General features: G+C 51.2%; 2 protein-coding genes across 6 annotated transcripts in view; one reads left to right on the forward strand and one right to left on the reverse strand.

Annotated features, from left to right (window-relative positions):
• TRIM62 (tripartite motif containing 62) overlaps positions 1–8,226 on the forward strand; it is a 36,754-nt gene extending 28,528 nt beyond the window's left edge. The window contains exon 5 of the mRNA XM_024251552.3: positions 5,862–8,226. Coding sequence (XP_024107320.1) covers positions 5,862–6,412 — 551 coding nt within the window. The 3' untranslated portion in view covers positions 6,413–8,226. The remainder of the gene's footprint in view (positions 1–5,861) is intronic.
• Positions 1–15,368, reverse strand: part of AZIN2 (antizyme inhibitor 2) — a 90,267-nt gene that overhangs the window by 17,769 nt on the left and 57,130 nt on the right. The gene's annotated exons all lie outside the window — the stretch shown is intronic.

Consider the following 15,368-nt stretch of genomic DNA (forward strand, 5'->3'; position numbering starts at 1 on the left):
GGCTGGACCATTCCTTGTTGCAGGGCCCCACTCTGTGTTCTGCAGGATGTTTAGTGGCATCCCTGGCCTCTGTCCACTAGATGCTAGTAGCCAGTAGCCACCTCACTCAGTTGTAGCAACCAAAAATGTCTCTGGACTTTGCCAGATGTCCCTGGGAAGCAAAATTGGCCCAGTTGAGAACCACTGCTCCAGAGAAAGCTGCCTGCCAGAGAGGGGCTGAGGGAGGAACAGCCTGTGCTCCAACATCCTGCCCAGAGCAGAGGCCCCTGGGGAGTTCAGAGAGCAGCAGCCTGGTTGGCTGGGCCCCTTCCTTTGTCTGTGGGGCCTGTGAAGTCAGTCTGGCTCCTCTGCCAGCACCAAAGCCCTTTACGTCCAGATGGGAGGGGTGCCCCCAGGGACCTAGCCCATGGATTCTAGCAGCTTCCTGCCTGCCCCTCCCCTCCGGCTCAGGCTTCCTATTGGGTCACCTGAGAACCCCATCCAGCACCTGTCACTCCCCTGCTCTGGCACTTCCAGTCTCCCCCACCTCCCACCCCTCTCTCCCACCCCCAGCCTAACATTAGGAAGCTCTCCTCCAACTGTGACCTTCCTACCTAGCTGGTCTAAATCCCCCAACTCCCAGGCACAAACTGCCTCCCCAGCCAGGCCAGGCAGCCCATTGTCCCAAGGACACCAGGAGCAGCCTGCCTTGCTCCTGCCTCCTCCCCAACCTGGGCTGCTCTCCCTGCCCCCTGCTAATCTGAATCCAGTCATTTTGAGTCCCAGCACGTTCCTTGCCTAGCTGTGTGACCCAGAGCAATGCACTCCCCTCTCTGAACCCCCGTTTCCTCATCTGTAAAACAAGGATAGTTGCATTTCTCTCCCAGGGTAGCTATGCAGATTAAATTATTTGTTTGTAATAATGATCCCGTAACAGTAAGTACTTGATTCCTGTCTGTTTATTGTTATTATCATCATGAATCGACAGATGGTTCCCCAGTCTTTTTTTTTTTGTCTTTTTTTTTCTTTTTGAGACGGAGTTTCGCTCTTGTTGCCCAGGCTGGAGTGCAATGGCGCAATCTTGCCTCACCACAACCTCTGCCTCCCGGGTTCAAGCGATTCTCCTGCCTCAGCCTCCCGAGTAGCTGAGATTACAGGCATGTGCCACCATGCGCCGCTAATTTTTTGTATTTTTAGTAGAGACAGGGTTTCTACATGTTGCTCAGGCTGATCTTGAACTCCCAACCTCAGGTGATCCGCCTGCCTGGGCCTCCCAAAGTGTTGGGATTACAGGCGTGAGCCACCGAGCCCAGCCTCCCCAGTCTTGCTGAACAGGCTTTCTGGGGCCACATGCTGGGAAGAGCATGATGTGAAAAGATCTCAGCTGAAGTTCCAACTCTGCTTCCGCCCCAAGTGGCAGCTTGGGCAAGCCACTTACCCCAGAGTCATCTCCTTGGAGCCTCAGTTTCCTCTTCTGAAAAATGGCTAGAACAATTTGTGCCCCTGGGTCTGTTGTGGTGCTCCCATGAGCTAGTGAGTGTGAGGATGTTTTTGCACATGCCTACCCTGTACATCTGAGGGACTGAGGAACCAGGTTTTTTAAAGGCCTGGCCAGAGGAAAACGCTGACAGCCAGCCTTTCATGTTCTGTCAAGCCTCTGCATGCTCGAAGCCTCTGTTCTTGAGAACAAAGAAACACAATCCACTCACTGCCAAGCAGCTGTGCTGGGCTATGCCCCGGGAGGGCTTTCTCCGCTGCTTGGGCAGAATGTGATTGCTCAGTGGTGGCCGGGAAACATCTCCTGGGACCTCCACAGTCCATGATCCTTCCTGAATGCCTTTGACCTCAAGGTCTCAGGGAGGCTTAAATGGATGGAGAACACACCTGGAGACCAGACGGGCTGCCTCAGTGTCTGGCTTTTTGTTTTTATAAATCTTGGCGTCCCAGGACTTAGAAATGAGCTCTGACCTGTTAGAATAGTGAGCCCCCGGGGACTGCGCTTGTTTTGCTGGGCCTGTCACCTCCTGCGGATGAGGGACAGATGGAGGGACTGACTTCTCAGAGGGGGAAGGGGTGTTGCCATGCCCCTACCAGGTCCCTTTCTGGTCTGAAGGTTGTTACTCCTGTTAGCCCTAGCCTCGGGGAAGGAGCCCCAGGAGCCAAGACCCTGTGTTAATGATGCGTGCAAGGCCTTGGAGGTGGCTCCAGCCAGGGTGCCACGCCCTGCCCCAGCCTCACCCCTTGGGGTATAGAAGCCTCCTAAGAGTCAGGCCACACCCCCTGCCTAAGAGAGTGGCAGACCCTGCCCCTAGGCAGGCCCAGTGAGTGGCAGGCCCTATACCCATCCTGTCCCCTGGGCTTCAAGCAGCGCAGGTCCACTCGCCAGGGCTGGCATTCGGTGGGTCAGGATTTCCTCCAATCTGCAGGCTCATCTTTGTCTACTGGTCTCAGACCCACTGAGAGCCCCCTTGTCTCCCTCCTAGGGTGCCCTCCCACTCATCAGTGGCACCACAAGTGGCTCACATTGTCCTACATAAGCTACAAGTCTGAGGCTGAGCCCTCATACCTGCTCAAGGGTACCCCCGCCCCGCACCGGTCCTTCTGCCCTGAGCCTGGGTTGCTGCCTGTTGCTGGTCTCAAATCACCCAGGCGCCTTAGATATCATGTCTAGGTTCCCCCAGCACTCTGAACTGCTGCTGTTCATGCCTGGGCACTGTGCATCGCTCTTCTGCCCCTCCACTGTCACACCTGGGTGTGTCCACATCCCACTGTCATAGGGGTGGCCCTCCTATGTCTGATTAGGTTCCTCTTCTCAATCTAGCTCTTCCCCCTACCGCACACTCCTCCTACAGCTCCCTCCCACTCCCACCTCCCGACCCCACTGTGGGAATTCCGCACATTCCACCAGGCAGGGGGCCCCTGGTTCTGACAAGCTGCCTGTGGCCCGTCAGACCACAGGGTGAAACATCCAGCCACCAACTCAGTGTCCGTCTTCTCTTGGCTCCCCGTCTTCTATGTCCCTGGACAGAGGATTGTGTTTCCATTGACCCCTCTATTCACAGGGCTAATTACTTCCATACAGCCCTCTAAGTCCAAAGGACAGAAACAAAGAGGGTAAAATGCAAAACTAAACTTACTCCTGGCAAAGATCATGGAGGGAACTTGATATAGGTCAGCGGTCCAGTGGGTATACAAACAGAGGCACAGTTCAGGGACTGGCTGTGGCTTCCTGTTGGGGACAGTCCCCATCATTGAGGCATCTTATTTCTGTGCATGAATGCAGCCAACAGAGGCAACTGAAGTAGGGGGAATGCTCCAGCCAAGCATAACCATGTCCCCACTTCGCCAGTAAAGGAAAGAGCCAGAGAGCTGGATGTCCAAAACCCCAAGGAATGGAGGCGATTCCTTCTTCCCACTTTTCCTCACCTGTCTTGCTGTTGCCTGGAAATGGTCATTCAGGCTAAGGAAAGCCAATCCCACTTTCCTCCTTCTCCTCTGGCGGGTTATCAGCTCTCTCAGGGAGCAGAGAGTAAACAGAGGTCTTAACAAGGTTCATGAAATTTTTAGTCAGACCTGCTAAGCCGGTGTGGCCAGCCCAGAGCCAGGTGATGCAGCCCATGCCACCTGCCCAACACAAACATGGCCAGTTTAATTTGGTGAGTCTTTCCGGAAATGTGCCACATGCCAGGCCCTGGGCTGGGCTCTGGACACACAAGGGAGAGCCCCATTAGACAGTACACGGTCCTTGCCCTCTTGGTGCAAATGGGGAAATAGGGCAAAATGTGATCACAGAAGATAATACCCCACGCCAGTAGCAGGGCACAAATAAAGCTAAAGAATTTCAGGCCAGGTACGGTGGCTCACACCCATAATCCCAGCACTGTGAGAGGCTGAGGCAGCAGGATCACTTGAGGCCAGGAGTTCGAGACCAGCCTGGCCAACATTGCGAAACCTCATCTCTATGAAAAATTTAAAAATTAGCTGCGCATAGTGATGCATGCCTATAGTCTCAGCTACTCAAGAGGCTGAAGCAGGAGGATCACTTAAGCCTAGGAGTTGGAGGCTCCAATGAGCTATGATGACACTACTGCACTCCAGCCTGGATGGCAGAGTGAGACCCTGTCTCTATTTTTTTTTTTTTAAAGAAGAAGCCAGTGCAGTGGCTCATGCCTGTAATCCCAGAACTTTGGAAGGCCGAGGTGGGCAGATCACCTGAGGTCAGGAGTTCAAGACCAGCGTGGCCGACATGACGAAACCCTGTCTCTACTAAAAATACAAAAAATTAGCCGGGCGTGGTGGCACGTGCCTGTAATCCCAACTACTCGAGAGGCTGAGGCATGAGAATCACTTTAACTTGGGAGGTGGAGGTTGCAGTGGGCCAAGATCATGCCACTGCATTCCTGCCTGGGGGATAGAGCAAGACTCTGTCTCCAATAAATAAATAAATAAATAAGAAAAAGAAGAAGCAAAAGGAACTTCAAAGGACAGAATGAGCACATCTGCTGGGAGACGAGGAAGGCTTCCCAGAGGGTGGGCCTTTTGAATTGAGCCTCTGGGGGTGGTTGCAACAAGCAGAGAGGAGGAGGTGGAGGGAACCATGTAAGCAGAGGCTTTGGACCTGAGTGGAGTAGGGGGCAGAAGTGAGAGGTTGGCTGGAAGAAAGGACTGGCGCTAGATTGCAGACAGCCTTGGTTAGTCCTGGCTCCGCCAATATTTGCAGATGACCTAAGTTTGTCATGTCTCCCCTCTGCGTCTCAGTTACCTCATCTGTCAAATGGAAGAGTTGGCCTAGAATTCATGGTTTTCAATCTTTTCAGACCCATTGTCTACTTTTCATAACAAATCATGTGTAATATCTCAAAGATAATATAACCTTTTTATAATTTCAAGTGTAACCTTTTCACAATTTCAAGTGTTGTGTGTGTATATGTACATAGATACATACTCTGACTATTAATATGAAGGAAAATAGAAGGAAATTATTAATGAGAAAATATTTTGTATGTCAGCATGTAGACGCTCACCCACAATCACACTAGAAAACCTAGCAAAGCAGCCAGGTCCTCTCATCATAGGTAAAACACCATCCTGCCTCAAATGCCTATACAGGTAGGTTGTCTCAGTCAGTGGTGTTGCCCTTAGGGATGTATTTTCCAACAAAACAAACAGTTCTTAGGGAAGTTCCAAACAAAACAAATGCAGCCTTCCCTTCATTTACACGGTGGTTGCATTCTGAAATATTCAGTGTATATTAAAACTGCAAAAAATTATTTCATGTTTGTACATGAAATGGAGTTAGGTTATAGTTTCTGATCCTTATAAAAAAGATTTTTCATCCACATGAATGTCTGCTGGGACACGTGAAAATCACTGGGAGTTGGGGAAGGTGTGGGGCAGAACTTCCCTTTGCAGAACTGTCCTGTCCATTTCGTGGTCTTTAGCATCCTTGGATCCCAGCTGTTGTTAAGACAACCTGAACACACTCACCAATTTCCCCATTCCCCCTAGGGGGCAGTAGCAACTGGATCATCTGGAAGCTCCCTTCCAGCTCTAAAATTCTCCAATTCTAGGCCTCATTCTGGTTAATTCAACAAACATTTGCCAGTGCCCACTATGTGCTTTGCCCTGGGCATCAGGCAGTGAATAAGCAGCTGTAGCCCCTGCTCCCCTGCAGACAATATCTGGAAGGACCTTAACCACCACCCTTCCATTTTACAGAGGAGGAAGATGAGGCCCAGAGAGGGCAGACTTGTATTCAAGGTCACACAGCAGGTCAGAGGTCTCCTGCGTACCAACCAGAACTCTGCCCTCAGGAAGGTACTGCATGGTGGGTCCACAGCCTTCTCCCCACTCATCTTCTCTCCCTCCTCCAACCCCCACAGTGCCAGCCGCCCTAACCCTGGACCCGGGCACAGCCCACCAGCGCCTGATCCTGTCGGACGACTGCACCATTGTGGCTTACGGCAACTTGCACCCACAGCCGCTGCAGGACTCGCCAAAGCGCTTCGATGTGGAGGTGTCGGTGCTGGGTTCTGAAGCCTTCAGTAGTGGTGTCCACTACTGGGAGGTGGTGGTGGCGGAGAAGACCCAGTGGGTGATCGGGCTGGCACACGAAGCTGCAAGCCGCAAGGGCAGCATCCAGATCCAGCCCAGCCGCGGCTTCTACTGCATCGTGATGCACGATGGCAACCAGTACAGCGCCTGCACGGAGCCCTGGACGCGGCTTAACGTCCGGGACAAGCTTGACAAGGTGGGCGTCTTCCTGGACTACGACCAAGGCTTGCTCATCTTCTACAATGCTGATGACATGTCCTGGCTCTACACCTTCCGCGAGAAGTTCCCTGGCAAGCTCTGCTCTTACTTCAGCCCTGGCCAGAGCCACGCCAATGGCAAGAACGTTCAGCCGCTGCGGATCAACACCGTCCGCATCTAGTCCAGGCCGAAGGAGACCACAGCCTCCTGGAACCACTGCCACCTGCAAGAGCCCTGCCCAGGAGATAGAAGACCTGGACTCCGGCCCACCGTGGCCACTGGAGACCTCAGGCCAGTTGTTTACCCTCCAGCCTCCAGTCTGTAAAATGGAGGTTGCATTCCCTACTTCCTAAACTCTCTTCTAGCATCGATGTTCTGTAGCTCTGACCTTGATGGGGATACAGCTTTGATCCAAGGATGTGACATGGCTTCTCCTCAGGGCAACCCCTGCCCAACCCTCATCCCCATCTTCTCAGGGGCAGGGGACTACCTTCCAGTGTCTCCCTCCAGCCCAGCCCTGACCTCAGGAAGTGTCAGAGCATGGCCAATAGTTGGCAGCCCGAAAGACACACAGCACCCTCTTATGTCCCATGGCCTAAGACTTGCCCCTGACCAAGCTAGTAATGGGCCATTTACCCTTGACCCCAGTCCACAGTGGACACAGGTAGTACCTGGTCCTAGGGTTGCCTGAGAGCCAACTTCTCCTGCCACCCCCACACCAAGAACTATATGGTTCCTACTTTTCCCACTGATCTGCTGGTCAGTGATGATGCTGTGGCCTGTGGAAGGCACCTGGTAGTTGAGTCCACACATTATAGTCATATGCCACCACCTTCCTGCCCACAGGCCCAAGGACAGGGTGAGGGTATACCCAAAGCTGATGCAGAGCCCATTAGCCTAAAAGCAACTGCAGGACAAGCCTCCCTGGATGATCGAGGTCCCCAGTAGCTCTGAACAAGAGTCCAGCCAACCCTCTTCAGCCAGGCCTCTGTGACCTGCTAGGGTGCAGGAGGCTTCCAGAAGCAGTTGTTGTAATTAGGACCCAAGCACTGGGAGGAGCTGTTGGCTGGACCCCTTGTCAGACTTGGCATCTATCTCAGTTAGGATCCTGCTGCAGAAAACAAGAGCTATTTGTAGCTGGTTTAATTAGACAAGGATTTACTACCTGGCCCCTGGTGGCTTGCAAAATTGTTGGAAGAGCTGGAGAAGCAGACTCTGCTGAATTTCCAGGAACAACTCCCAGAGCCAGATTCATCATGTCTGTTGTGACCAGGAAAGCTGCTCCCATCTGTAGGAAGCCACTGCGCCAGAAAGCTGCTGACTGCAGAACTAGGCTCCCTCTGCCACGGTCTGTGCCAGCCAATAGATGTCCTGAGGCCTGCCCCTCTCCCACTTCACTCAGTTCCCAAATCTAAATCTTTACAAGAGATTCTGTTTGGGGGAACTTAAGTCAGATCCAGAACCCTGGCTGCAAGGGAGTCTGGGAAATGTCATTTTCCTCTTTCCAACTTCAGTCATACAAAAAGGCTCACTAGAAGGAAGTTAGGATGGGTGGAGCAAGCCCCACCTGCGTTTTTCTGCCACAGCATCCATCATGAAGAACTTGGGAGAGGGTGGAGTCCACATCTAGGGTTGTCCTGCCCCTTGGCTCTATCCCTGCCCAGAAGTGGGAACTGGAGGAGTGGGCTGCAAGACTGAGCCTAAATGTCTCCCCGGCCTTGACTTTTCTTTCTAGTCCTGGAGCCTAGATTCTGCACTTGGGGTCTCTGACACAAAACACCATCCCAAAGTAGCCAGAAGAGCTAAACATAGGGGGTTCTTACAATGGCTGCCTCCCCGCCCCCAGGCCTCCCTTGGGCAAAACGAATTGTCAGCCCTACCCCAAGCCTTCAACTACCAGAATCTGGGCCACCCCAGCAGTATTTTTATTTAAAATGTTGCCCATTTTACGAGTTATGATCAATTTGTATTAAATTAAAGTTACAGATGTCAGTAGCCAGTTGCATTCATTTTAACAAACACACAGGCCCACCCAGCTCTGTCCTAGGCAGTGCACACACATGAGCACAGCTAATCCACAAAGCAACCCAGCTGGGTAAATGGTATTATGCTCATTTTACAGAGGAGGAAAAATGAGGTTCAGAGAGAAGCCAAGACTTACCTGGAGTCCTATATCCCATGCTGGCAAGTGCCACACCACAAACCTGTCCAAAAACTTACCAGCCAGGGAAGGCTGTCAGTCCTCACCTGGAGGAGAGGTGGTGGTAGTCTTGGGAGCAGGCAGTGGGCAGCTCATGGGGCAGTGGCAAGAGCCTGGTCTCGGGAACCACACAGACCTCAGCTCAAATCCAGGCTCCATCACTGTGTGACTTTAGAAAAATGACCACCCTCTCTGGGACTCAGTTTTCCCACACGGAAGATGAGGATAATAACACCAATTTCACATGATTTAATGGTAAGCTGTAAAGTGCAGTGCACTTAAGGAGGCCCTACCCTATCCCCCCAGCTGCCTCCCAGAGTCAGTGCCTGGAGCTGTATGGGTTTCCTGAACCTCTGGGCTGGCTCTGACCCAAGAAGTCTGTCTTTCTCCTTATGGCCTGTGACGGGTATGGAACCACCTAGACCAGGACCATCCTGAGGTCCATCCCACCTCTGACTGATGAGGAAGCATCCTGGCTGGGAGTTAGGACAGGCTCTGCATGTGGACACACAGGCTGTGCACACTTAAGTGGAAAAGACTGTCGACTAAAGAAGAAATATCAAGCTTTTAAAGAATTAAAGTTCACTTTACTTAGAAGTCTTACTGACTACTATAGACAGGCCTAGAGCCCAGCAGCGGCCCTTTAGAGAGGTTCTATCAGTCGGGCCCAGGACAGTATTTTAGCCCACTGCTTATATACAGGTGGTGGAGGTTTAGTACACGCAAAATCACATCACACTTGCTCAGAAGTAACATTAAAGCCATTGGGCGCAGTGGCTCATGCCTGTAATCCCAACACTTTGGGAGGCCGAGGCAGGCGGATCACCTGAGGTTGGGAGTTTGAGACCACCCTGACCAACATGGAGAAAGAAACCCCGTCTCTACTAAAAATACAAAATTAGCCGGGTGTGGTGGCACATGCCTGTAATCCCAGCTGCTCGGGAGGCTGAGGCAGGAGAATCTCTTGAACCCGGCAGGCGGAGGTTGCGGTGAGCCGGAGATCGTGCCATTGCACTCCAGCCTCGGCAACAAGAGCGAAACTCCGTCTCAAAAAAAAAAAAAAAGAAGTAACATTAAAGCGGAATCATATCAACGTGTGCATGTAAGAGTGTGTCTGGGCTATAGATTACAGAGGCATAATCATGAACGCCATCAGACGCTATCTTCTACATAGGAAAAGGCAAGGACTAGGTTTATTTATCTTTTAAGGAACACAGTGACTCAGGCAAGAGACATGGGGGGCCACGCCCGCTATTCTGTCTTGTCTCCAAAGTATCCTTCCAGAGAGCTGCACATGGTCACAGTGTCAGAGGCTTGTGAAATTATGCTGGCAAACAGAAATGAGGGAAGCAGCTTCTTCCATTTGCTACTGTGTCTCCCAGGCCACTGGGTGCTCTCTGCAGCATGCAGGGAGTACAGCACCCCTGGGAGCCCTGGACTGGTGTTGGCTTTCTGTTAAGTCATTTTCACCCTAAGCCATCCTCGGCCTCCTCACCTGCAGAATGAGGGAGGTTAGGCTGCAGGCCACAGGTGGATCTTCATCTACAGCCTGGAGCTGGGGAGACGGAACTACCCCAGTCATTGACTTGCCTGGGTTTCTAGGAAGAGGAATGAGAACGAGGATGGGGGAGGGGCTGTTGGCAGGGGTGGGTGGAGGGGTCTCTGATTGGCTGATGGGGAGCAGCCCAGTTCACAGGGAAGTGACTGGGGTGATTCTGAGACTAGAGTATCCCAAGCCCTCCCCCATCCTCTCAGATCCCTGTGACTGCTCTAAAACCACGCCCTCTCATTTTGGCTCAGTGGATCTGTCTTTGCTCAGCCTTCTCCCTCTGGGGTCGGAGCACCCCCTCCATGGCGCGTTCCACCTTCTCCCCATTCAGCCTCAGCAGCAGCTCCAAGAAATGCTGGCCACTTCCCAGGCTTTACTCACAGTTTCTAAGTGAGTGGAAGTAACTATAGAGGCCGAATTTGCATTATCAACTGGGGACTCCTGGAAATGGGGGTGTCTCCAAGAGATATATTTGATACACGTCCAGAGAATTCCTGAAGGAAAGAATCTGGGGTTGTCAGGCTGATATCATGAACCCCACATTTAACACATTAAGTGAAGAGAGGGGACAAAGGCCAGGCTTGGGAAGGAAGGAGGGATCAACAAAGGCCTTACCCAGGACAGATAAAAACGATAGAATGGCAGTAACCCCATTTGGAGCTCCCATTTGTAGTCAGCGAGCAAAGTATTGGTCCTTTTTACACCTTATCTAACCATCGAGACATGCCCCTGAGGTTGGTATCATTATCTCAGTGTTTGAGAAGGGAAACGTCACTTCCCAGAGGACCCACAGCCAGTACTCGGCAGAGCTGGAAATCAAACCAGGTCCATCCAAAACTAAAGCCAGAGGTCTCTTTACTGGACCTCTCTGGAAATGCTTCTCAACTTTGACGATGACTACAGTGACAGGCAGCAGCCACCAGGACTGTGATCCCCCTGGGATTTAAAGTGGGAGGTTAAACCAGGCTCCACGCTACTGCGGAATTGTGCAGTTGTAAGTCAAGTCTCAATTGTGAGCCAAGCTTCTCCCAGGGTCAGAGGTGGAGTTAGAAAGGCTCCATGTGACCCTGAGCAAGTCTCTCTCCTTCCCTGGTCCTCAGTTTCCCCATCTCTATTGGGGAAGGGTTAGGTATCTATTCTAGTTGATTAATTGCCAGGGCCTGAGCTCTGATAGTCCAGGATTCTGTAAGTCTAATGTTAGGTCCCACGGCTTGCCCTGCTCAGCACCTAATAAGGCCATTAGCTCTGGCTCCTTCTCTCTGGGGTGGCAGCAGAGACAGAAAACAACAGAGATAAGTTCTCTTGGCAGCACAGAACTCGGCTCAAGGGCTCTGGGGATGGGGCCTTCCCTCCTGCTAGGGAGGCCATCTCGAGAGGCTGACTGCTCACACCTGGGCAGCACTCTTTTTCTCCTCCCCTCCTGCCTGGGTCCCAGCTCTGTTCACTACCCCAAAGCACATCACCACAAGGTCAGTTGCAAAGGCCCGGTATCACAGGCTTAAATACAGAGGGCTAGGAGGGAGGTGGGAGGTGGGAGAGGAAGGTGGAGTACTAATCAAGGTGCTGAATGATCACTGCCCATCAGGACACGGTTATTTCCCCTTACTCTGGGACACCAAAGAGTCTACACAATCTTCCTATAATCCTGAACCACAAAAGGGAGGCACAGCCTCCAAAAAAAAGTAGGAGAGGGGAGGGGGGAAGTACTTTTATTTTGAGATGTGTTCATTTTCCTTTGTTTTATTTTCTATCTTGATGAAAAGAATGTATTTTTAACCCTAAATACAAAATAGCACAGTTTCCTATTTTTTTTAAGTTCCAGGATACATGTGCAGGATGTGCAGGTTTGTTACATAGGTAAACGTGTGCTATGGGAGTTTGCTGTACCTATCAACCTATCAGAACAGTTTTCTATCTGCTTTCAAAATTTCGACAGTTCTATCATATTTCTATTAGAAAATGCTCCTCCCTTGAAATTAGATGAAGAGGGGGAAGGGTTGACACTGTGGAGCAGAGACCCAGGGACTTCCTTCCCTGATGTCATGACAAGGGCTGGGGAAGGGCTTTCAGGAAGCTGGTATCAGAGGCACAAAGCTTCAGGTCCTGGTGAGCTTCCCAAAACTGTGGGACTAGATGCGATCGAATCTGAATGCTACAAGGGTCTGAATGATCCTCCAGTCTAACCCAAAGCCCAGAGAGGGTTAGTTTCTAGCTCCATATCACACAGCATAGGGTACAGCTGAGATCAGAACTCAAGTGTCCTGGTTCCCAGTCAGCACATAGGGGAGGGAGATTGACCAACTGAGAGGGCCCCAGCCCAGGCAAAGAAAAGGAACACAGGCCAGGCTGGAAGGGACAGGGCCAGAGCTTAGGAGGGAGGTGCTCAGAGGAGAAGGGTCCCACATCTAAGAAGGTCTGCGGGGGTACAAGAGCGCCTATCAGAGTTGGGGACTGCAGCTCCTCTGAGAGGAGAAGGAGGGGGCAAAAGGGTGATCAAATCAGGAAGTCCTCCCTGGGGTGAGCATGCCAGTCAGCATCACGGGCCCCAACATGGCTGATGAGAGACCCCTGATCTCAGCCCTGCCATTTACATAGAAGAAAACTGAGACATAGATGCAAAGACAGCAGCCTGCAGGGCACAGTCAGGGCCTGATCCAAGTCTCCTGACTCCCAGCCATCGGCTCTTTTCATGCAAACTTCAGTCTCCCTCTTGTGGATTCTGGTGCCTCCTCCTACCCCCTGGGAACCTGGAGCCTGAGCAGAAGGAGAAGGGGAGAGAGAAGGGTTCCAACAACTCCAGGCACCAGGAGCTGGGTGCCTTCCTCTATCATTCTCTCCAAGGAGAAGAGAGAGCTGGCCTGGACCTCCAGGGCAGAGCCACTTCATATCTGCCCACACCTGGTCCTCCTTTGCTGGCAACAGAATTCAGAGCTAGCACCAGCCACAGCAAGGACAAAGCCCAGCCCAGGCAGCTGCTAGAGCTGCAGGGAGTCCCAGGTAGGTGAAAGCATTGGGACTGATGGCCCAAGGGGGTTCCCTGATTTCGTGGCACTGGAGAAAACCCTGGGATATCAGGTGGTTTGAATGTTTTGAAGTCTTTTTCCCCAGAAAAGGGGCTCTTGCCCCCTCACTCCCTGCAGGCTGAGCCCCTGTGCCTGCTTCCTCTGCTCACCGCATACCCCAGGCCAAAGGCCCTCCCTGACCAAGCTGCCAGATCTGCCAATCAGAAGCGAGGTCCTGGGGCCCAGCAGCACTGTTCTTGCCATTGGGAGAAGGGAGATGCAGACATGGGACCCGAGAGGTCACCAAAAAAAGCAGACAAGCTGGAGGTTTGTGCCTGTCACCAGGGTGGGGCTGTGGGTCGAGACCTGGGTAAACCCAGCTCCGTCTCTGACTCACCGATGACCCTGAACACCTCCTTCATCGCCACCGTAAGCATCCCTGTTCCTCATCGGCTGAACAAGAGGGACAGGCAAAGGTTCTAGCCTGAGGCAGCTTCCTGGAGTTTGTCCAATGGTACCCCTCTCACCCCCCTTTCTTCTTAGGGACCCCCCTCTGCCACACTCCTGGAAAGTCCTTCCCCACTTCTTTCATTCCTCCATCAAAATTTACCCTCCTGTGTTCCTTAGGGTAACTGGCTTACGGTTTAAGATGTCTCCCTGTCCACAACCTATGCACATTTATAATAGGAACCATTCCCAGAAGAGTAGCTGATGGTGGGATCTCAGAAACCCCGACAAGCAGGAGAGGAAAGATTATGGGGAGGATAGAAAGAGATAGGGGACTTCTTACAACACCATAGGGCAGCACTACAGCAGCTGCTGGTGGCTCCTGTCTTTCCAGCTGATCTGTCCCATTCTTGCCCCCACCCTCAGCACTCAGCCCTCCCCACCAGCAGCCCAATACAGGCTAATGGCCATGCACCACAGCCTTTCTGTTTGCAGAGGCTTCCTCTGCAGGAGGAAAACAACCTATGCATATAATGTTAGAATCAGACATGTGGACCTTTATGATCCCAAGTGGAGAATGATAAGCATATTTTTGGCCCTAATGAATCTGCTTTTGGAATACTCTTCCCCCTACCTAATGCCCTCCTTTTCCTTACTGTTGAAATCTTACTCATCCTTCATGTCCCACTCAAGGCAGGCTGTGTCAGTCATCCAGGTCCAGGAGATTCACTGATCCTGGGCTTTCCAAGAAGGACTCTGGGTCTCCCACTGCCACTAGGCATGAGCATCTCAAGGTGGGGATCCTGTCCTACGGTTTTGCATGCTGGGTGCAGAGAGAATGTCAGAAAATGTTTTCTGGCTGAAACTGGCTAATGTCAAGCTGTAATTGTGAAACTACCCCATCTCCAAGATGGGAGGGAACTTACAGACCAGAGATAACCCCTCCCTGATGATGCTGAGCCCCCAGAGCAACCCTCACTGACCACCCCCAACACCTAGATTTTGTGCAGGGAGGGCCAGGGAAAAGAGGCAGAGACTAGGAAAGTTATTTGTTTGCTTTTTTAACGAATTATAACATAACTTGTGCTCATTTTAAAAAATTAAAATAAACAGAGTAGAAAGTAGAAATTCTCATTCTCCTTCTTCCCCAGTCCCAGAAGTCAGCAGCTATTAACAGTTAGTGTGAGTCCTGCAGGCATTTTTGCTTACACATAAACAAATGTCATTTTCTTTTACAAAAATATGATCATCCTTCACATACTGTTCATCTTTCTATGTGTTCTGTGGTGTAAGGAGAAGCCCACCCCCTTCCCCTGCCACCTCCCTGGATCCTGGGCTCCTCAGGCTCCTACAAATGAAATTGTTGGTCAAAAGATTTTCTCATTTAAAATGTGTTGCTTTCCTGGGTCGTTTTATTTTCTTGTAACATGCTCATTATAGAAAATTTGGAAAATAAAGTCAAGACACAAAGTAAAAATCATCCATCAGCCACTGTCCAGAGATAACTGCTGCTAGCATTTTGATGATTTTGATGATAAGGTTTACAGTCTTTCTTTCCTTTTCTTTCTTTCTTTTTTTTTTAGACAGGATCTTGCTCTGTCACCCAGACTGAAGTGCAGTGGCACGATCACAGTGCCTCAGCCTCCCAAGCAGCTAGGACTATTATTGGGCGTGCTAATTTAAAAAGAAATTTTGCAGAGACAGGGTCTCGCTATGTTGCCTAGGCTCATCTTGAACTCCTGGTCTCAAGCACCCTCCCCACTCGGCTTCTTAAAGTGTTGGGATTACAGGCATGAACCACTGCACTTAGCCCAGCCTTTTTTCTATGTGATTATATTCTACATAAATCAAAACACTTTACCTATTGCTCCATAACCTGTTTTTTTCCACTTAATAAAAGACTGTTATTCCATGTTAGTCTACAGCATCAGTTTACTAT

This window comes from Pongo abelii, chromosome 1 (assembly GCF_028885655.2).
Source record: "Pongo abelii isolate AG06213 chromosome 1, NHGRI_mPonAbe1-v2.0_pri, whole genome shotgun sequence".
Taxonomy (NCBI): domain Eukaryota; kingdom Metazoa; phylum Chordata; class Mammalia; order Primates; family Hominidae; genus Pongo; species Pongo abelii.